This window comes from Argopecten irradians, chromosome 1, assembly GCF_041381155.1.
Source record: "Argopecten irradians isolate NY chromosome 1, Ai_NY, whole genome shotgun sequence".
NCBI classification, from domain to species: Eukaryota; Metazoa; Mollusca; class Bivalvia; order Pectinida; family Pectinidae; genus Argopecten; species Argopecten irradians.
In genome coordinates this window covers 41,775,904-41,799,333 of record NC_091134.1, presented here as the reverse complement: position 1 = coordinate 41,799,333, position 23,430 = coordinate 41,775,904, and the positions used below count along the sequence as shown (strand labels likewise).

At 38.7% G+C, this 23,430-nt stretch overlaps 1 protein-coding gene and 1 long non-coding RNA gene across 2 annotated transcripts; both read left to right on the top strand.

Moving 5' to 3' along the window:
* Window positions 1–536: 536 nt before the first annotated feature.
* LOC138328316 (uncharacterized) lies at window positions 537–19,065 on the top strand. The gene is made up of 3 exons (XR_011209189.1): window positions 537–720; window positions 5,121–5,249; window positions 18,985–19,065. It is a non-coding gene; the product is annotated as an uncharacterized lncRNA (long non-coding RNA).
* Window positions 19,066–19,757: 692 nt separating this feature from the next.
* Window positions 19,758–22,483, top strand: LOC138310496 (uncharacterized). The gene is made up of 2 exons (XM_069251740.1): window positions 19,758–20,786; window positions 20,870–22,483. The coding sequence occupies exons 1-2, from the start codon at window positions 20,551–20,553 to the stop codon at window positions 21,495–21,497; spliced, it is 864 nt and encodes a 287-aa protein (XP_069107841.1). The 5' UTR covers window positions 19,758–20,550; the 3' UTR covers window positions 21,498–22,483.
* Window positions 22,484–23,430: the final 947 nt, after the last annotated feature.

Genomic DNA, 23,430 nt, shown 5'->3' with positions numbered 1-23,430 from the left:
GATCCTTACTATTAAACAATGTGTGTACGTTACATGTACCAAATTTAATTAATGTCTTGATACAAAAGGAATTTTTTTTTAAAATTTTATTTGTGTATGTTTGCTATAATGTCTAGAACATGTAAATTTATTGGCCTACACCGTCAATGGACTCCACTTTTAGTTAATTAGCCAACACATGCACAGTCAACCATTCCTTATCCAATATCAATGAATAAAATCCAGTAAATGAATTGGAACGCAAACGCACGCAAATGCAAAAGAACGAAAGCTCAAACGAATCAAAACACAAACGAACGAAAACGCGAAACGCAAACGAAAAACGGTCGACCAAACAAAACGCAAACAAAACTAAACGAAAAGAAACGCAAACGAATCTGGAACGCGTTTGAGGGAATGTTAGACGCATTCAGTACTGTAGCAGTTATTATCACCAGTGCCATTACTCATGATGACAGTCAACACCCATGTGTGGAGTGGATCGTTGGCACCAGTGATTTGGAAATAAAGAAGTAAATATTTTGGTGTTTTAGGTATCCTGAAGTTAATGAGATTCTGAAAGCTGCCAACACTCTCCTCCTTTACCCTGGAGATGATGCTACAGACATCCAGAATCTTCCCCTCCAATACCACACTTATAACCTGGTGATATTGGACGGCACCTGGGCACAGGCAAAGAATATTTATTGTGCAAACAAAATACTGTCCTACCCAAGAAAGGTGTGATAAATCTTTTACTATCTTAACTGTCCATAACAGGGCCTTAGAATTAAATCTGCTACTCATTTCACTTCAATAAATTGTATTATGTACATTGTACATGTATAAAACATATATACATATAAGTGTAAGATACCAGACTGGGTCTATATAAATACTGCAAAATATTCTCATATTATGTCAAAGATGTATAGCTTATCTTTATTAATTTTAAAATAAAAAAAGATTTATGTAATACAAAGAAACATATACAATCTTAAAATGTTGTAGGTAATACAAAGAACCATATACAATCTTAAAAGGTCGTATGTAATACAGAGAAACACATACAATCTTAAAAGGTTGTATGTAATACAAAGACACACATACAATCTTAAAATGTTGTATATAATACAAAGAACCACATATAATCTTTAAAGGTTTTACGTAATACAGAGAAACACATACAATCTTAAAATGTTGTATGTAATACAAAGAACCATATACAATCTTAAAAGGTTTTGTGTAATACAAAGTCACACATACAATCTTAAAAGGTTGTATGTAATACAAAGAACCCCATACAATCTTAAAAGGTTGTATGAAATACAGAGAAACACATACAATCTTAAAAGGTTGTATGTAAAACATACAATCTCAAAATCTCAAAATGTTGTTTGTAATACAAAGAAACACAATCTAAATCTGATTCTGTTTTCCAGGTACAGATTAATGATCTAATTAATGATCTGTCTGTCTGATATTGTAGGTACAGATAAATGATCTAATTAACGATCTGTCTGTCTGATATTGTAGGTACAGATAAATGATCTAAATAACGATCTGTCTGATATTGTAGGTACAGATAAATGATCTAATTAACGATCTGTCTGTCTGATATTGTAGGTACAGATAAATGATCTAATTAACGATCTGTCTGTCTGATATTGTAGGTACAGATAAATGATCTAATTAACGATCTGTCTGTCTGACATTGTAGGTACAGATAAATGATCTAATTAACGATCTGTCTGTCTGATATTGTAGGTACAGATAAATGATCTAATTAACGATCTGTCTGTCTGATATTGTAGGTACAGATAAATGATCTAATTAACGATCTTTCTGATATTGTAGGTACAGATAAATGATCTAAATAATGATCTGTCTGATATTGTAGGTACAGATAAATGATCTAATTAACGATCTGTCTGTCTGATATTGCAGACACAGATAAATGATCTAATTAACGATCTTTCTGATATTGTAGGTACAGATAAATGATCTAATTAACGATCTGTCTGTCTGATATTGTAGGTACAGATAAATGATCTAATTAACGATCTGTCTGTCTGATATTGTAGGTACAGATAAATGATCTAATTAACGATCTGTCTGTCTGATATTGTAGGTACAGATAATTAGAGGTTATTATATGTCAATTTTGATATCGCACCCTTTATCAGCTCGTGACCGCCATATCAGCCCAAGGGCCGCAGGCCCGAGGGCTGATATCAGGTCAAGGGCTGATAAAGGGTGCGATATCAAAATTGACATATCATAAACTTTTTATCACACATTTTGAAAAAAAGGAGAAAGAAATTTTAACAATTTAAAAACATGTATAAAAACGTATTGATCAGTGACCGATATTCCACTGGTCATATTGTAGGCCAATTTAATGTTGAAACAGTGGAAAAACTTCATTACATGTACATGTACACAGTATAGGTTTTTTGACAAATACATAATCCCCGGTTCAATGGACGAGCTGAAACATACATTTTTTAGGAAAATTAACAAGATCCTAGTGAATGTTAACTATCACTTTAAAATGATAATGTTCAACAAATTCCAGCAAAGCTGGTTCATTTCAGAATGATCGGTTTTACGACGGACAAGAAATAGGAATCATGAATTCGACGGGAAAACTGCATGTACATGTATTAAACTGTCTAATTTATTCCTGTGTCTCTTCTTGTTGACGAACGCATGTCGTTGATTTATTTATACCGAATACATTCTTTTTGTGTTATAATTATGTGAATTGCGATGCTTTGTTTCCGGCACTGTGGACAAAACTCATTTCAACCTGATCTTAGTTAAGACATTTATCTCCAGTAAAATCATCACGAAACAGACTATTTCTGATTTCTGATATCTTTCTCAATACGTTTACCCGAGAGCTATTTTGATATTGAAAATTGTATCCGTTATTCAGCTTATCGTCTGTAGGAAACTGAATCGAAGCGGCAACTCTAAAATCCGGACTGAAAACTCCGGATGACGTGATATCAGCCCGGGCCGATAACTGATATCAGCCCGGGCCGATAACTGATATCAGCCCGGGCTGATAACTGATATCAGCCCGGGCTGATATCAAATTATGACGTCATAATGTGATATCAGCCCGGGCGCTGATATGACGGCGCGGACAGCACCAGTATCGCATGGGCAAAACGTTCATTATCAAAGACAAAAGTGTGATAAATGATCTAATTAAGGATCTGTCTGATATTGTAGGTACAGATAAATTATCTTATTAACGATCTTTCTGATATTTTAGGTACAGATAAATGATCTAATTAAGGATCTGTCTGATATTGTAGGTACAGATAAATTATCTTATTAACGATCTTTCTGATATTTTAGGTACAGATAAATGATCTTATTAACGATCTTTCTGATATTGTAGGTACAGATAAATGATCTAATTAACGATCTGTCTGATATTGTAGGTACAGATAAATTATCTTATTAACGATCTTTCTGATATTGTAGGTACAGATAAATTATCTTATTAACGATCTTTCTGATATTGTAGGTACAGATAAATGATCTAAATAATGATCTGTCTGATATTGTAGGTACAGATAAATGATCTAATTAACGATCTGTCTAATGATCTAATTAACAATCTGTATGATATTATAGGTACAGATAAATGATCTAATTAACGATGTGTTTGATATGGTAGGTACAGATAAATTATTTAATTAACGATATGTCTGATATTATAGGTACAGACAAATGATCTAATTAACGATCTTTCTGATATTGTAGGTACAGATAAATTACCTAATTAACGATCTGTCTGATATTATAGGTACAGATAAATTATCTTATTGACGATCTTTCTGATATTTTAGGTACAGATAAATGATCTAATTAAGGATCTGCCAGATATTGTAGGTACAGATAAATGATCTAATTAACGATCTTTCTGATATTATAGGTACAGATAAATGATCTAATTAAGGATCTGTCTGATATTGTAGGTACAGATAAATGATCTAATTAACGATCTTTCTGATATTATAGGTACAGATAAATGATCTTATTAATGATCTGTCTAATGATCTAATTAACGATCTGTATGATATTATAGGTACAGATAAATGATCTAATTAAGGATCTGTCTGATATTGTAGGTACAGATAAATGATCTAATTAACGATCTTTCTGATATTGTAGGTACAGACAAATGATCTAATTAACGATCTTTCTGATATTGTAGGTACAGACAAATGATCTAATTAACGATCTTTCTGATATTGTAGGTACAGATGAATTATCTTATTAACGATCTTTCTGATATTTTAGGTACAGATAAATGATCTAATTAAGGATCTGTCTGATATTGTAGGTACAGATAAATGATCTAATTAACGATCTTTCTGATATTATAGGTACAGATAAATGATCTTATTAATGATCTGTCTAATGATCTAATTAACGATCTGTATGATATTATAGGTACAGATAAATGATCTAATTAACGATGTGTTTGATATGGTAGGTACAGATAAATTATTTAATTAAAGATGCTCCATCGCCGACACAATATAAATGATATTCATTATTTGAACAATAATAGGTGTTTAATCGTATATACATAAGTCTAATTAACACAAAAAATAATATAAAACAATTTATTTTGCCTTTGGGTCATGCGCAATCAGTACTTCATTTCATATAGTATATAGTGCCACGGAATTTTTTCGGGATGCAATTAATTATTTTCTTATATTTTTAACTTGAAGCAAAATTAGAAGCTCAAACTTTTCAAGGGCGGTAATTGTGTAAAGTAAGTAACTTTTGTAACTGAAGAAAAGTACTAAATCGTCTGCTGCTGTTTTTGATAGTGAAAAAATACTATTTGTCAGCGGTGGAGCTTCTTTAACGATATGTCTGATATTATACGTACAGACAAATGATCTAATTAACGATCTTTCTGATATTGTAGGTACAGATAAATTATCTTATTAACGATCTTTCTGATATTATAGGTACAGATAAATTATCTAATGAACAATATGTCTGATATTGTAGGTACAGATAAATTATCTAATGAACAATATGTCTGATATTGTAGGTACAAATAAATTATCTAATTAACGATCTGTCTGTCGATATTGTAGGTACAGATAAATGACAACCCTATCAGTAAGTATGTGATCCGGACACAGCCCACAGACTCTGCTCTCTCTACGCTGGAATCTGCTGCTGTAGCTATATCAGTGTTGGAAAATCGACCCGATATATTTGAGGTAACTAAATATCCGAGCTTTCTCTAAAAATGTCTTCGTTTGGTATTTTTAAAACCAACATGCTATATTTGACAAGAATACAGAGTAAAAATATTTGATGAATTAAAATTTTGGATTAGTTAAAGGATTTCTATGATTTCTAGGTCATCTAAAGGGTCAGGATGACCTATTGTCACCATGCTTCATCTGTTGTCGTGCGCCATCAGCTGTCCGCCATGCGTAGACTTTTCATTCAAACGATTTTTTCTCAACAACCGAGGATGAATGTTCAAATGAATGACCTTGATCTCCATTCAAGATCACAGGGGTCAAAAAGGCAAAAGTCTTTAAACAACTTCTTATCAAGAACCAAAAGGCCCAGGGTACTCATATTGGGCTTGTGACATATGATGGGATGAAGGGCTAATAAGTTTGTTCAAATGAATGACCTTGATCTCCATTCAAGGTCACAGCGGTCAAATAGGCTAAAATCTTTAAACAACTTCTTGTGAAAAACCAAGAGGCCTACAGACCTGATATTTGGCCTGTGACATGCTGGGATGAATGGCTACGAAAATTTGTTCAAATGAATGACCTTGACATTCATTCAAGGTCACAGGGGTTAAAAAGGCTAAAATCTTATAACGACTTCTCAAGAACCAAAAGGCCAAGTGTACTCATATTGGGCTTGTGACATGCTGGGATGAAGGGCTAATAAGTTTGTTCAAATGAATGACCTTGATCTCTTTTCAAGGTCACAGGGGTCAGATAGGCTAAAATCTTTAAACAACTTCTTGTGAAAAACCAAGAGGCCTACAGACCTGATATTTGGCCTGTGACATGCTGGGATGAATGGCTACGAAATTTGTTCAAATGAATGACCTTGACATTCATTCAAGGTCACAGGGGTTAAAAAGGCTAAAATCTTATAACGACTTCTCAAGAACCAAAAGGCCAAGTGTACTCATATTGGGCTTGTGACATGCTGGGATGAAGGGCTAATAAGTTTGTTCAAATGAATGACCTTGATCTCTTTTCAAGGTCACAGGGGTCAGATAGGCTAAAATCTTTAAACAACTTCTTGTGAAAAACCAAGAGGCCTACAGACCTGATATTTGGCCAGTGACATGCTGGAATGAAGGGCTACCAAGTTTGTTTAAATGAATGACCTTGATTCTCATTCAAAGTCACGGGGGTCAAAAGGCTAAAATCTTTAAACGACTTCTTCTCAAGTACCAAAAGGCCCAGGGTACTAATATTGGGCCTGTGACATGCTGGGATGAAAGGCTACCAAGTTTGTTCAATGGAAAGATCTTGATCTTCATTCAAGATCACTGGGATCAAATAGGCTAAAATCTTTAAAGGACTTTTGTAAATAACTTAGAGGCTAGAGAATGGATATTGGACTTGTAGCATGGTGAGGATCAAGAGACCTTCATTCATGGTCTAATTTATCAAATATATCAGATCCTGAACTTCTTCTATTAAAAGAGTTCTTTTGTTATATTGCTTTAATTGTTTCTCATAACTATTTTCTTTAAGGTGTTGCTTTGTGCCAATAGTCAGATGACTGTTAAAGCCCATGGGCCTCTTGTTAAGATCATATGATCATCCAACATCAAAACTTCCATTAATTCATTTAGAGCTTTATTTGGTTTAAAAAAATGGCTGTGATGTCATGTACTGTAATAGCTTGAGGTATAGTTGGAGCAAAGTCTACTATTATCACCTTCTACGATGGAATACATGTAGTTACCTTTTGCTGTGAAATAGTTTGTGAACTATTCCACGGAAAAAGGTGACTATACTATCACAGTGCTACAGCTCCAAAGATGATATTTTCTATATACTGATTTATTACAGTCGGGTGCGGAGCGGAGAAATATCCAACTCTACACTTCAAAACCTAGGCCTAAAATGAATATACAAGTAATACAAAATGATAATATACCAAATATACAGGAACAAACATGTAAACAGCACTTAGTCTAAACGTGATATACAATCGTCGCTAATTAACTGACGCAAGCGTTACCGGTATTGAGAACTGCTAAGAAGGATTAGCTTAAAGAAACACAGTTAAATACGTTAAAGCAATACATCACAATAAAGAAACGGCTATTATTTTCAAAATGAAGCTTTGTATTTTACTTCTAAACATAGAATATTAAGTATGTTCGAGTAGATTAAAACAAATAAATAACATTACAAATGTCCGAATAGGAACCTGTCATAAACCGTGTGACAATTCCACAGCTAAAAGTGAATGTAAAGACTGGTGAACAGGATCCAGGATTGACAATATTAAGATTAAATTCCATGAGATAATGCTGAAATGCCAAAATGAAATTACAGATTCTTGACATGATTTTTCCTTATTTCGTATATCCAAATCACTTCATATTCCATAAAAATGGCATCTTTTACAATGAAAACAAATTATACAAGGAATACTTTCAAAAACACTCTTTTGCCACATGATTTCACTTTTTTAGCTCACCTGGCCCGAAGGGCCGGTGAGCTTATGTCATGTCATGGCGCGGCGTCCGTCGTCCGTCGTCCGTCGTCCGTCGTCCGTCCGTCCGTCCGTCCGTCCGTCAACATTTCCTATAAATCGCTACTTGTCCTAGAGTTCTGCATGGATTGTAACCAAATTTGGCCACAAACATCCTTGGGGGAGGGGGAACAGAACTTGTATAAATTTTGGCTCTAACCCCCCAGGGGCAGGAGGGGCGGGGCCCAATAGGGGAAATAGAGGTAAATCCTTTAAATCGCTACTTGTCCTAGAGTTTGGCATGGATTGTAACCAAAATCAGCCACAAACATCCTTGGGGGAAGGGGAACAGAACTTGTATAAATTTTGGCTCTGATCCCCCAGGGGCAGGAGGGGCGGGGCCCAATAGGGGAAATAGAGGTAAATCCTTTAAATCGCTACTAGTCATAGAGTTCTGCATGGATTGGAACCAAATTTGGCCACAAACATCCTTGGGGGAGGGGGAACAGAACTTGTATAAATTTTGGCTCTGACCCCCCAGGGGCAGGAGGGGCGGGGCCCAATAGGGGATATAGAGGTAAATCCTTTAAATTGCTACTAGTCCTAGAGTTTGGCATGGATTGTAACCAAAATCAGCCACAAACATCCTTGGGGGAAGGGGAACAGAACTTGTATAAATTTTGGCTCTGACCCCCCGAGGGCAGGAGGGGCGGGGCCCAATAGGGGAAATAGAGGTAAATCCTTTAAATCGCTACTAGTCATAGAGTCCTGCATGGATTGTAACCAAATTTGGCCACAAACATCCTAGGGGGAAGGGGAACAGAACTTGTATAAATTTTGGCTCTGCCCCCCGGGGGCAGGAGGGGCGGGGCCCAATAGGGGAAATAGAGGTAAATCCTTTAAATCGCTACTTGTCGTAGAGTTCTGAATGAAATGTAACCAAATTTGGCCACAAACATCCTTGGGGGAAGGGGAACAGAACTTGTATAAATTTTGGCTCTGATCCCCCAGGGGCAGGAGGGGCGGGGCCCAATAGGGGAAATAGAGGTAAATCCTTTAAATCGCTACTTGTCCTAGAGTTTGGCATGGAATGTAACCAAAATCAGCCACAAACATCCTTTGGGGAAGGGGAACAGTACTTGTATAAATTTTGGCTCTGATCCCCAGGGGCAGGAGGGGCGGGGCCCAATAGGGGAAATAGAGGTAAATCCTTTAAATCGCTACTAGTCATAGAGTTGTGAATGGAATGTACCCAAATTTGGCCACAAACATCCTTGGGGGAAGGGGAACAGAACTTGTATAAATTTTGGCTCTGACCCCCCGGGGGCAGGAGGGGCGGGGGCCCAATAGGGGAAATAGAGGTAAATCCTTTAAATCGCTACTTGTCGTAGAGTTCTGAATGAAATGTAACCAAATTTGACCACAAACATCCTTGGGGGAAGGGGAACAGAACTTGTATAAATTTTGGCTCTGATCCCCCGGGGGCAGGAGGGGCGGGGCCCAATAGGGGAAATAGAGGTAAATCCTTTAAATCGCTACTTGTCATAGAAGTTTGGCATGGAATGTAACCAAATCAGCCACAAACATCCTTGGGGGAAGGGGAACAGTACTTGTATAAATTTTGGCTCTGATCCCCCAGGGGCAGGAGGGGCGGGGCCCAATAGGGGAAATAGAGGTAAATCCTTTAAATCGCTACTAGTCAAAGAGTTGTGAATGGAATGTACCCAAATTTGGCCACAAACATCCTTGGGGGAAGGGGAACAGAACTTGTATAAATTTTGGCTCTGGCCCCCCGGGGGCAGGAGGGGCGGGGGCCCAATAGGGGAAATAGAGGTAAATCCTTTAAATCGCTACTTGTCGTAGAGTTTCTGAATGGAAATGTAACCAAATTTGGCCACAAATACATCCTTGGGGGAAGGGGAACAGAACTTGTATAAATTTTGGCTCTGATCCCCCAGGGGCAGGAGGGGTGGGGCCTAATAGGGGATTTAGAGGTTAATATTAAAATTCCTTCAGAAAAGAAACAATGAACCTGTATTCAGAACATTACTTGGCATTACAAACCAGGTGAGCGATACAGGCCCTCTGGGCCTCTTGTTGTGTATATGTACTTGTAGTATTATGATCCAAAATATTGGGGAATATTTTCTTGTTTTTTTTTTCTCTCTAAATTTTGATTAGCTCCCTCTAAGGCCTGTGCTGCATGGGAAAAGATGTTTGCCCAAATCACTTGAAATATATATACAAAAATCATCACTATTGTTAGTCCAGTAAAGATAGGGTTTTACCCCAAAATAATTGCAACAGAATTTTTTCTTTGTTTTTCATACAGATCTGACTTTGTTTTATACAGGAAGAAAAGTCGCCACAAATAAAAAATTTGGGAAAGTGTTTTTCTTGACCCCTAAAAAATCAGAAAAATATGGATATTTGCATAATTTGTCAACTTTGAAGCCAAATATAAACTTACATGGTTATTATGAGATACTAAAAAAATAATGTTTGACAAGAACGTTATAAGGGCAGTACAGATTGCCAAAAACAAAAGTTGAAATCAACACAGGGAAAAAGTATGACAGCATGATTTGAATAATTATGTCCTTGCAACAGCCAACTATACTTTTGTTGGATTGTTCAGATAAAAAATTGTTATTATCAACAATACCATTGATACTCATTTTGGTGGAATATTTTTAAAGTAAAACATTTTACTTTCACTACCTGTGATAATATGGTTGCTCAAAGTTGGTCTTTTGGCCTTTTCCAAGGACATTTTGAAGTCCAAATTGAATAATGTCTTTTTCATTCAAGAATTATTCAGTAAGTACCGTCTCAAGTGTTTAGATAGTTATTAATTCAGATTCTATGTAGGCTATACTCACCCAAAATAGACTACTATATCAAGATATCACCAAATATAAAAGACGCGAGGTCGATCAAATCCTCATTTAGTGCCAATTTGACTAAACATCTCTAATTGGCTAAGTCCTTAAGTTGAAATGTCAAAAATGTGAATATCTATTCTGTGACTAATCAGATTGCAAAATCCTTTGGCAGATATTACCACCATAATGGAGCGCTCTTTATAAAATGAGATTGAAGTTTCTTTTTGATCAAATATTTGCATACATGTAGGTCAGTTTTTCATTTTTCCATAATGTAACTGGATGGGGGTTATATAATTTTCAACGAGATAAAGGAATAAGATAAAAGTTCAAGTTCAATTTTTTTGCTGAAAATCATCACAGTTCTGATTTATTTACTGGCAAAATTTTATGACAAACGAATAAAGCATATTCGAAAAATTAAGATTTTTGTATTGCAGATTTATGGACTTTGACATATTTTGGTATTAGCCAAATTAACGTGAAGGAAGTTTTTACTACTAAATAAGATGTGCATATTTATACCGTTTTTACAACAAATGATAAAAATAACAAGTACAAAATATGCAAAAAAGGATATAGCATATATGGAAGCATTTGCTTTTTTATTTTCTGAAATATTAACTACCAAATTGGGTGTTTTGCCAAAAATCTAAGTATAAAAACACTTCAAATTGGCACGATCAGTCAACTTGACATGTTAATATTTAGGTTTTTTCTAGCCAATATATTATCGATCATGCATTAATATCAAAGAAAATGTAATTCTTTAAGGCATAAAGCATAAACTGATATAGTTCAGGGTAAGATTTTATAAATGTTTGTATCTAAAAAGAACAAAAACGGTAATGCTAGCTAAATTCAAAAGGTTTTGAGCCGTTTTCATCCTTCTTTATTTCTTAGATTGACTGAAATTATTGTATCATTCAACTGATTTGTACTAACCTAAAGTTTGTCTTACTATATACCCGAATTCATATTTCAAGTATTGCAAAAATAGCAGATATTGTACTTTAAAAGTGGTCAAAAGTGTAATTTCTATATATTTTCTTATTTTTCGGGTGTTGAAAAAACGACTTTCCGAACATATGTTTTTTAAGGACTTTTTTTCATGGTAAAATAGTAAGATCCTCCAACATAAAAAGCAGAAAACAAATTCTGTTGCAATTATTTAGAGGTTAGGCATCTATTTTTCGTATTTTTACTGGACTATGTGTTCAAATCTGTATACAGAGCTGCATATTTATGGTCCTCCATGTTGAACAGTGAAAACTAAACTGAGTAAATGATTCACATGTGAGTACCATATAGTAGTGGGGGAGGAGAAACAGGTTCCCATGTACCCCTCTGGCAGTTTTTCGAAACATGGTTTTTAGCTCACCTGGCCCAAAGGGCCGGTGAGCTTATGTCATGGCGCAGCGTCCGTCGTCCGTCGTCCGTCGTCCGTCGTCCGTCCGTCCGTCAACAAATCGCTACTAGTCATAGAGTTCTGCATGGATTGTAACCAAATTTGGCCATCCTTGGGGAAAGGGGAACAGAACTTGTATAAAGTTTGGCTCTGACCCCCTGGGGGCAGGAGGGGCAATTAGGGGAAATAGAGGTAAATCCTATAAATCGCTAATTGTCCTAGAGTTCTGCATGGATTGTTACCAAATTTGGCCACAAACATCCTTGGGGGAAGCGGAACAGAACTTGTATAAAGTTTGGTTCTGACCCCCCGGGGGCAGGAGAGGGGCGGGGCCCAATAGGGGAAATAGAGGTAAATCCTATAAATCGCTACTTGTCCTAGAGTTCTGCATGGATTGTGACCAAAATTTGGCCACAAACATCCTTGGGGGAAGGGGAACAGAACTTGTATAAAGTTTGGTTCTGACCCCCCGGGGGCAGGAGGGACGGGGCCCAATAGGGGAAATAGAGGTAAATCCTATAAATCGCTACTTGTCCTAGAGTTCTGCATGGATTGTAACCAAATTTGGCCGCAAACATCCTTGGGTGTAGGGGAACAGAACTTGTATAAAGTTAGGCTCTGACCCCCGGGAGCATGAGGGGCGGGGGCCCAATAGGGGAAATAGAGGTAAATCCTATAAATCGCTACTTGTCCTAGAGTTCTGCATGGATTGTAACCAAAGGTCCTTTGGCCACAAACATCCTTGGGGGAAGGGGAACAGAACTTGTATAAAGTTTGGCTCTGACTCCCCGGGGGCAGGAGGGGCGGGGGCCCAATAGGGGAAATAGAGGTAAATTCTATAAATCGCTACTTGTCCTAGAGTTCTGCATGGATTGTAACCAAATTTGGCCACAAACATCCTTGGGGGTAGGGGAACAGAACTTGTATAAAGTTAGGCTCTGACCCCCGAGGGCATGAGGGGCGGGGCCCAATAGGGAAAATAGAGGTAAATCCTATAAATCGCTACTTGTCCTAGAGTTCTGCATGGATTGTAACCAAATTTGGCCACAAACATCCTTGGGGGAAGGGGAACAGAACTTGTATAAATTTTGGCTCTGACCCCCCGGGGCAGGAGGGGCGGGGCCCAATAGGCGAAATAGAGGTAAATCCTATAAATCGCTACTTGTCCTAGAGTTCTGCATGGATTGTAACCAAAAATTTGGCCACAAACATCCTTGGGGGAAGGGGAACAGAACTTGTATAAAGTTTGGCTCTGACCCCCCCCCCCCCCGGGGCAGGAGGGGCGGGGCCCAATACGGGAAATAGAGGTAAATCCTATAAATCGCTACTTGTCCTAGAGTTCTGCATGGATTGTAACCAAATTTGGCCACAAACATTCTTGGGGAAGGGAACAGAACTTGTATTAATTTTGGCTCTGACCCCCCGGGGCAGGAGGGGCGGGGCCCAATAGGGGAAATAGAGGTAAGTCCTATAAATCGCTACTTGTCCTAGAGTTCTGCATGGATTGTAACCAAATTTGGCCACAAACATCCTTGGGGGAAGGGGAACAGAACTTGTATAAAGTTTGGCTCTGACCCCCTGGGGGCAGGAGGGGCGGGGCCCAATAGGGGAAATAGAGGTTAATCCTATAAATCGCTACTTGTCCTAGAGTTCTGCATGGATTGTGACCAAATTTGGCCACAAACATCCTTGGGGGAAGGGGAACAGAACTTCTTTAAATGTTTGCTCTGACCCCCCGGGGGCAGGAGGGGTGGAGCCCAATAGGGGAAATAGAGGTAAATCCTATAAATCGCTACTTGTCCTAGAGTTCTTCATGGATTGTGACCAAATTTGGCCACAAACATCCATTGGGGAAGGGGAACAGAACTTCTATAAATGTTGGCTCTGACCCCCCGGGGGCAGGATGGTAGGGCCCCGTAGGTGAATTAGAGGTAAATATTCGAATTCCTTCAGAAAAGAAACAATGAACCTGTATTTAGAACATTACTTGGCATTACAAACCAGGTGAGCGATACAGGCCCTCTGGGTCTCTTGTTTATAAATGAGCCTGGTCTGACCCCTAGGGGCTGAGGGGTTGAGCCCCAAAAGGGCAAATTTTCTTAATTCTAGCTTTAAAATTCTACTCCTCCTTCATCCTTGGGGATTTCATCCATATTTGGTGTGAAAAATTATTGGGGAAGGACAATCATATTTTATATAAATGAGCTTGGTTCGACCCCTATGGGCTGAGGGGTGGGGCACCAAAAGGGCAAATGTTCTTCTTTTAAGCATTAAAATCCCACTCCTCCTTCGTCCTTCGGTTGATTTCATCCATATTTGGTGTGAAACATCATCAGGGAATGACAATCATATTTTTAGCTCGCCTATTCGAAGAATAGGGGGAGCTATTGTTGTCACCCCGGCGTCGGCGTCGGCGTTGGCGTCAGCGTTGGCGTCCCATTTCACGTTAAAGTTTTTGAGCAAGTTTCTGCTTCGTCAATTGTTTAAGCTTAAGTCATCATAAATGTTTATGATTTTATTTTCCTAATGTGTATGGATGCTGAACGTGATAATACAACCAATTTGGGGCCCTTTAGGTTTTTTTTGAGTCTGTTAATTTGTCATATTTCCATGTTAAAGTTTTTGAGCAAGTTTCTATTTTGTCTATTGTTTAAGCTTAAGTCATCATAAATGTTTATGATTTTATTTTCCTAATGTGTATGGATGCTGAACGTGATAATACAACCAATTTGGGGCCCTTTAGGTTTTTTTTTGAGTCTGTTAATTTGTCATATTTCCATGTTTAAAAGTCATCATAAATGTTTATGATTTTATTTTCCTAATGTGTATGGATGCTGAACGTAATAATACAACCAATTGGGGGCCCTTTAGGGGTTTTTTGAGTCTGTTAATTTGTCATATTTCATGTTTAAATAGTAAATACTTGAACATCAACTTCTTCTGAATAGGCGAGCTTTGCTGTTCTCCAACAGCTCTTGTTGGATAAAGGTCTAACAACTTTGTTTAAACAAATGACCTTGACTTAGTGGCCTAGAGACCTGAAATTAAGCTTTTAGATTCCTGGGATTAAGAGCTACTAAATTTCTTCAAATAGGTGAGCTTGACCTTCATCCAAGATCAAAATAATCATATTCACTGACTTAATGTAATTTATTTAGGTCAAGAATTGATATTTGGCACAGTAATATGGGCAAAAATCATTCTAACAATTTTTTGTCAGTATCTAACAGGCCTAAAGACCTGATGTAGGCTTGTAACATGCATGGATGTCAAGATAGACAAGATCACAGAGACCAAATAAGCAAAAATTTAAAATAAATTCATTAAAAGTAAGAAAGAGTCCTATAAACCTGATTTTGAGCCTGTAGCTTGTGATTGGACGATAGCTATCAGTTTGACCTTTGATCTCCAATTAAAGTCACAGAAAAGGCTAAAATGTTTAAAACACAACCTTTGGATTTTAGTATAGATCACCAGGTAGTAGGTTTGGTTCATTGGGCCCAATCTATGTAACTTCAATGCACATTCAATGTATGTATTTTTGTTGTGATGACAGCATGCTTCATTTGTCAAAATAAGTCAACATTTATTTTATCAAAATTTCAAACTCCAAACGCTGTTATCAAAGTCATTCATGTAGAATAAAAGTTGAGATTGAAAGTCACTTCATACTTACTACCGAAGGGCCGGTGAGCTTATGTCATGGCGCGGCGTCCGTCGTCCATTGTCCGTCCGTCGTCCGTCCGTCGTCCGTCTGTCCGTCAACATTTCCTTTAAATCACTATTAGTCATAGAGTTCTCCATGGAATGTAACCAAATTTGGCCACAAGCATCCTTGGGGGAGGGGGAACAGAACTTGTATAAATTTTGGCTCTGATCCCCCGGGGGCAGGAGGGGCGGGGCCCAATAGGGGAAATAGAGGTAAATCCTATAAATCGCTACTTGTCCTAGAGTTCTGCATGGATTGTAACCAAATTTGGCCACAAACATCCTTTGGGGAAGGAAAAAAAGAACTGTAAAATTTTGGCTCTGATCCCCCAAGCAGGAGGGGCAGGGCCCAATAGGGGTAATAGAGGTAAATCCTATAAATCGCTACTTGTCCTAGAGTTCTGCATGGATTGTAACCAAATTTGGCCACAAACATCCTTGGGGGAAGGGGAACAGAACTTGTATAAATTTTGGCTCTGATCCCCCAAGCAGGAGGGGCAGGGCCCAATAGGGGTAATAGAGGTAAATCCTATAAATCGCTACTTGTCCTAGAGTTCTATAAGGATTGTAACCAAATTTGGCCACAAACATCCTTGGGGGAAGGGGAATAGAACTTGTATAAATTTTGGCTCTGGTCCCCCGGGGGCAGGAGGGGCGGGCCCCAATAGGGGAAATAGAGGTAAATCCTATAAATCGCTACTTGTCCTAGAGTTCTATATGGATTGTAACCAAATTTGGCCACAAACATCCTTGGGGGAAGGGGAATAGAACTTGTATAAATTTTGGCTCTGGTCCCCCGGGGGCAGGAGGGGCGGGGCCCAATAGGGGAAATAGAGGTAAATCCTATAAATCGCTACTTGTCCTAGAGTTCTGCATGGATTGTAACCAAATTTGGCCACAAACATCCTTTGGGGAGGGGGAACAGAACTTGTATATATTTTGGCTCTGACCCCCCCGGGGGCAGGAGGGGCGGGGCCCAATAGGGGAAATAGAGGTAAATCCTTTAAAACGCTACTTGTCCTAGAGTTCTGCATGGATTGTAACCAAAATTAGCCACAAACATCCTTGTGGGAAGGGGAACAGAACTTGTATAAATTTTGGCTCTGATCCCCCAGGGGCAAGAGGGGCGGGGCCCAATAGGGGAAATAGAGATAAATCCTTTAAATCGCTACTAGTCATAGAGTTCTGAATGGAATGTAACCAAATTTGGCCACAAACATCCTTGGGGGAAGTAAGTGAGCTACACGATGTTTTAATGGAGTTTCTACAAAGTACGGGTCATGACACCTCCAAAGGAGATTTTGGATGAACACAGTTATGGGTACTGTTTACCACCACAAGCGTAGATTTTGTGAAATTATGGCTTGGTTTTTGAGGAGCCCATTAAAGCCGAGACGATATTTCGACCGGACAGGGAAATGTCTACCTAGCATAATTTTCGTAAATTTCCCGATTCATCAAGCCATAACTTCGTCAATACTTGGCCAATTTTGTTCATCAAGCACTCAATGGAAAGATAAATTATTTTTCTTTAAGGTAAGATATCCGTCAATGTTGTATAGAACCCATTTATTAAAATAATCACGGTTTTAAAAAAATAGGTCCGTTTTTCTCGACCGCCGAGTTCATACCCTTGATACTATAACATATATATATGTATACTGTTGGTTAAAATTTTTCGTGCCAGGTCCCTGTGATTGAAACACTTTACCTTTTTAGCAAAAGTTTAAAACTGATCGTTGGCAGTAAGTTAAAATAACATAGCAGTTTCCGTATCGCTTATAACTATTGCAATATAAAACAGAATACTCACAATAAGCATTTAGTAACTGTGTTATCGCATGATAGCAGATAACTCTACAGTTAAAATTTGTATAGAAAGTAAGTTTCATTCCATATGAACCCAGAACAATCTCTCAATCGATATACCTTATATGATATTTTCTTAAGACCTAAAACGTCATCCACACTTAGAAACGTGTCCCTGTGCAATCATAGACAATAAAGTCAACTTCTTCAGTCATCAACTCGTATTGAAAAAAGTCTTCAGTTAAAGTAGTGAGATTGCCTTTGGTTTTACAGTGCTTAACTAAACGTTCTTTGTTCAGCTACGATTATTTGAGGACGGACTTTTTAGTTATAACGCATAGGTATTGCATTATTGTTTTTATTTATTTCATATATAGGCCTAATCGCTCCTCCTCTCCACTTTAGCGCATTTCAAGACCTTTACATTGGTAATATGATTGTGTTACAGTACGTTAAATGTTCCTCGCAGACAAATGTGATTGAATGTTTCCACCTTCGCATCTGTTTTGCTCAATTTATATTTCCATATCCTACTCACAAATACAGATTTCACAAGCATCGTTTTGTAATTGTTTTATATCTGATGAATAGATAAATAAATCACACAAGCTCCTACAGTTACCGACACGTACATCGTCCAATTCTTTCTCACATGTATAAACATCTTGTAATTGTATCACACACATACCCATTTACAGACCACCTTATACTTACACACTTACATTATGACAAACAAGACAGTTTACATACACTCCTGTTCATAAAGTTTGAATTTCATAGTAATCAAATCTTTATCACATTTACTTTATATGTACATTAGTGGGGGAGGAGAAACAGGTTCCCATGTACCCCTCTGGCAGTTTTTCGAAACATGGTTTTTAGGACCGGTATGATGTCTAGTTTCATTTTATGCTTGTTGCCATTGACAACTAATGTCCCATGGGGTTCATATGGCGGCCATCTTGGATTTCAGTCATCAAAGATGGCCAAAATCACACCTTCGCATATACGCGCATATATAGATCCAGACAACACAAAAAGACAAATAAACACATTTTTTAACATGATTGAAACATGCTGAATACAATAAAATCATAATTATGACTTTACGTCTTCTCAATTTTGTGAAATGGCGAAAAAATCATGAATTTTTCAGCTTTTTTCACTGAAAAAATCGATAAGCTACATAATTTTCACCACAAGAAAAAAAAATTATTGAAAAAAAAACCTGTAGCGGTCATTTCGAATTGAACTAACCTTTGTCTAAACATATGTGTACTATGAAAATATAGATCACATGACTGAGGTAGAAAATAGATAGGGAACCCCCCCCCCCCCAGCAAAAAAAAAAAAAATCAAATATACATATATCTTTTTTAATTAATGAACTGGTTGATACTGATCCTTCCAGCACGATACTTTTGAATAATTGTTCAATTTTATTCTGTTTAGACAGAAGTCTGATCTGAATGATAAATGTGAGACGCTCTGAAGAGGACGGCAAAGAGAAAACGGGTTCGCCATTCAAGCAAATCGGAATCGCCTGCTGAACTTTGTGTTTTGCACCGTGAAACTGGATCTAGTGGACATTTTATATCATTCCAATCTGCGAAGCGCGATCCCAACGAACAACTACGTCATTTACTTGGCATTCGTGATCGAAGACTGAAGGAGGATGTTGGTTCGCCTGGTCGTATGGAGGCTATCTGTGATCTTTTACCGGAAACACTGGATGGTGTCGATTTAGATAACAATGGCTATCACCGGAACTGTTATTTACATTTCACATCGAAGTTAGATCGACTGAAATCAAGTGTATTAGATCAACCTTCTGCATCACAGGCATATTCGCTCCGGAATCAAAAATCTACATCAAGCACTGGTAGCCTTTTCTCCAAAGAATGCATTTTCTGTGACAAGTTTGAAATTAAAATACACGGAAAAACCACCAGGACCATCAGATTTTAAACATGGAAAAACAAAGAGCCTGCATGGAAACGCATTGAACATATGGCTAACGTCCTTGGAAAAGAAGATCTTGTCCGTAAAATCAAGGGGGAGGACTTGTTTGCCAAAGAGGCTCGATATCATGATGCATGTCGTAATGCATTCAACTTGGAGTACTATCACCATTCCCGTGTAGAAAGTGTAGATGCAGAATATATTAAAAACAGGAACGCGCATAGAAACGCTTACGGAGTTATCAAAGAGTACGGACAAAAAGAAATTATAAATGACTGCCAAGTTTTGAAACTCAGTTCACTGCGTGACATGTATGTTCTCGAGATGCAAAATCAGAACGAACCAAGTCCTGGATATAGAGCCGAAAACTTATGAACAAATTACAAAAGGATAAAACTCTTGGGAATTTCTTAGCCTTTTCTAAAGTAACACTGAAAAACAGAGGATCATTTTCCTTCTTTCTGGTCTACAACACTAGTATCACACTGCAAGATGCCATGGCATGTGCCTATCAAGTTGGAACGTCTGATTATATGAAGGTGTCTGCTACTTCCCTCTGTTGTATCATCAGAGAGGCATTCATGGATTCAGAAGCTCTTCCGTGGCCATCGACTGCAGATGATATGAGACATCAAGGAGAAAACCTGTTACCCGATGAACTCATAAGATTCCTTAGTTTTGACCGGTTCCGAATCCTGTCAGCATAAAAGGGCTCATCGATATGTTCAATCCATAGGCCAAGATATCTGTAGAATAGCCACGGATAGCGAATGGAAACTCCCTAAACACATTCTGCTTTGCGCCACTATCCGTCATTTGTATCGCAGCAAAGGTCTGACCACCATTCTCCAGAGACTTGGCCACTGTGAATCGTATGACTTTGGACTGGAACTTGAGACGGCCGTCGCTAAAGCTACCGACGCAGTTTCGACATACATCACACCATCTATAGTAACAGGAGATGCAAACGAAGTTTTCCATAGTGAATGGGATAATCTGAACAAGATAACAACAAATGTACATGGATCTAACATTATCAACAGTGCGGGCGGCATCATGATCCAGGAGACAAAACCCGACGTAGATGTAAGCCACCATAGGACTCTACCAACCTTCAACAGGACCAAAGAACAGAGCCTTACATCGGACACAACAGAGACTCTCCCGGCAATGAACTTGGGTATAAGAGTGGGCCCAAAGTTTCCAGCAGAGGCATCATTCACAACTCCTGTGGAAAATAACGACGCATTCAAGAAAGGTCTTCATGTTTACTATATCTGGATGCTCAGCAGGTAAGGTTGTTCCGCTCACGAAAGTGACAGTAATTAGTTTTAAAATGTCCTTAACACTACAGGTCCTATTTTCATTATTTCAGGGCGATGTCCAGTCAAGACAAGCAAACGATTCCAGGCCTTGGGGGTTTCATATCATGCACCGGTGTTCCTCCTCAAAGGAAATCCACCATAAACTATTATGTACCAATTAATCAGCCCATCACACAATACGAAGTTGTGCAAGAACTACTGCGGAAATCCGAGGAAGCATCAGCAGAAGTTGGACAAACATACACAATCAACACATTTGACCTAGGTGTTTGTATGAAAGCGCTCCCACTACTCTGGAAATTTCCGGACAGATACAGCAATCATCTGGTCCTCATTGGCCAATTCTACACTGCCATGAACTATATGGGGATGCTAACTAATCATAAGTGTCGCGGTTCAGGGTACTCAGAAATTCTCCTGGAGGCCCAGTTGGTCACGAGTGGATGTCTGAAGAGCGTGTTAAGTGGAAAAGCATATGCCAAAGCTCTATTTTGTCTGAAAACTGTCTGTGAATCCCTTGAGCGTCTCTTGTTGGAACGCTTCATCCAGGAGGAAGAAATCCAGCTCACCCCTGAGGCGCTCCTGAATCTTATCTCGTCATGTGATCAAGAAAATCTCGACCTAGCACTTCGGGATGAGTCCACACACAATGTCATTAGTCGTTTGTTTGAGTATTAGGACAAGGTGCGAACAGGGACATCTCGGCAAGACGGCAGTTTTCTGGTTATCAGTCATGGATCATAGTAGACTGGTGTTTATGCTTCTTCTCTCAGTGAAAACAAACAACCTGACCCTTTTCCACAAGTGCAACGGAGACATGGCACCCTTATTCTTCGCATACGACGGACACAACTATTCCAGGTAGCATCGAAAGGAAAATGTTGTCAATTATTTTGATATTTATGTACTTTCTGTATTTGTATAAATTACGTTCACTTCTTAATTCAGGTATTTGACCTGGTTCGAGATTTTCCTCACTAACCTGGAAGTGACACATCCTGGAGTCACAGATCTCATCAGGAAAGGCGCCATCGCTGTCGACCGATCCCTTATCCCAGGAGCCCTCAGCGCTGTTGACAAGACAATGGAGGAAACTTTCATGCGGTTTGCTAAGTCTTCAGGTAGGCAAAGTACATCAGATCAGCGAATGCTATGTTTCATTATTACTATTAATAAAAACATCACTATGAAAATTTGTCTCAACAGGAGGCTCGTTTGGTATCTTCAACAATTTTCCGGCCTATCAGCGTTGGTGTCGAACGACCTCTGCCCAGGCAGAGTACTATCAAGCCCTTTTGGAGATGTGTGGACTCATCGACGATCCCGAGAGTCCGAAGTCGGGACAGCATCATGACCTAGACCAAGCACAGATTCAGAAGAGTGAAGACGCCGTCAAGCGCACAATTACTGCCATACAGAGTTTCACTAATCTCTTTCAAATGGTTGACAAGGACCGCCTATACTCGCTCGCGTCCGGTGCCCCTGTACCCGAGAAAGTTGAAGTCGATGTTCTGAACGCCGAGATTGTTGGGCATAATGCTAAGGTGAACTTTATCAGAGATCGCATTAAAGGCGGATGTGATACAAGCTACTTCGACCCCATCAAGAAAAGCAAACTCTTGACAATGGAGGCAAACAACAAGATAGTGAAGTTAACCTCTACAGCTGGGAAGGTAATATAAGTACTAAGTCATTCACATATTTTAGGAAAAATATAATATTCATTACATTCATTTTACAACTTAAACTAACATCTGTGTTTGTTTTGAGGCTGATCCAGTACCAGGAACAGAGCAACCTAGCATTCCAGTTACTTGTGAAGTCACAGACGCAGGAGGAACCACTTGACCTAGACGAACTTATGCGCTACTCTCTATCACCTGTTCCACACGCACTGTGTACCCCTGATGGTTTCTTCACCAAAACTAACAAGGCCGCGATGATGCATTCATTCTGGATGACAAGATGGAAGAGATATCTTATCCCAAAGATGCACTATTCATCCAAGATGGGAACGCTCTTTTCCATGCTCTCACAAACCTTGCGCCAACATTTGGAGCCATTTGCTTGCAGCTCTTGGATCAGATGGTGGCCAGAAAACACTTTATCTTTTCGACCGACTCCTACCAACCCGACTCCATCAAAGACCAGGAGACTAAGACGCGGCTCGTCCGAAAAGTTTATTGTACAAGGGCCGTCAACGAGAAAGCCACAGGACTTCAAACTATTCTTGGGAAACGACGATAACAAGCGTCAATTCTGCCAGCTCTTGCTGAGGACCTGGAAAAGCAACGACGCTACATCTCGATTGGCGAAGTGTGGGACGGCTATTATTATCGTAGAAGGATTAGTTTATAGTCTGACATCAACGGAAGGAGAGGTAGTAAGGATTTGTTTTAATTTTGTTCTAGGAAAAATAAATTAATGATGATTGGTAAACCGTGTAACTAAACTGTCTTATATTTTTCCACTTCAGATCGACGTCAACGAAATCCATAATCTTCGATCGGACCAGGAGGAAACTGATAGTCGCGTGATACTGTATCTACACCATGCCGTGATGCTTGGATTCAAGTCAGCAGTAGTTAGGACACCCGATAGTGACATATTC

What these genes read in the sequence shown, in the direction of transcription:
- LOC138310496 (XM_069251740.1), top strand. Translation starts at nt 20,551, where the DNA reads ATGATCCAGGAGACAAAACCCGACGTAGATGTAAGCCACCATAGGACT. An exon ending in TATATCTGGATGCTCAGCAG is followed by an intron (nt 20,787 to 20,869) that starts GTAAGGTTGTTC and finishes TCATTATTTCAG; the next exon opens with GGCGATGTCCAGTCAAGACA.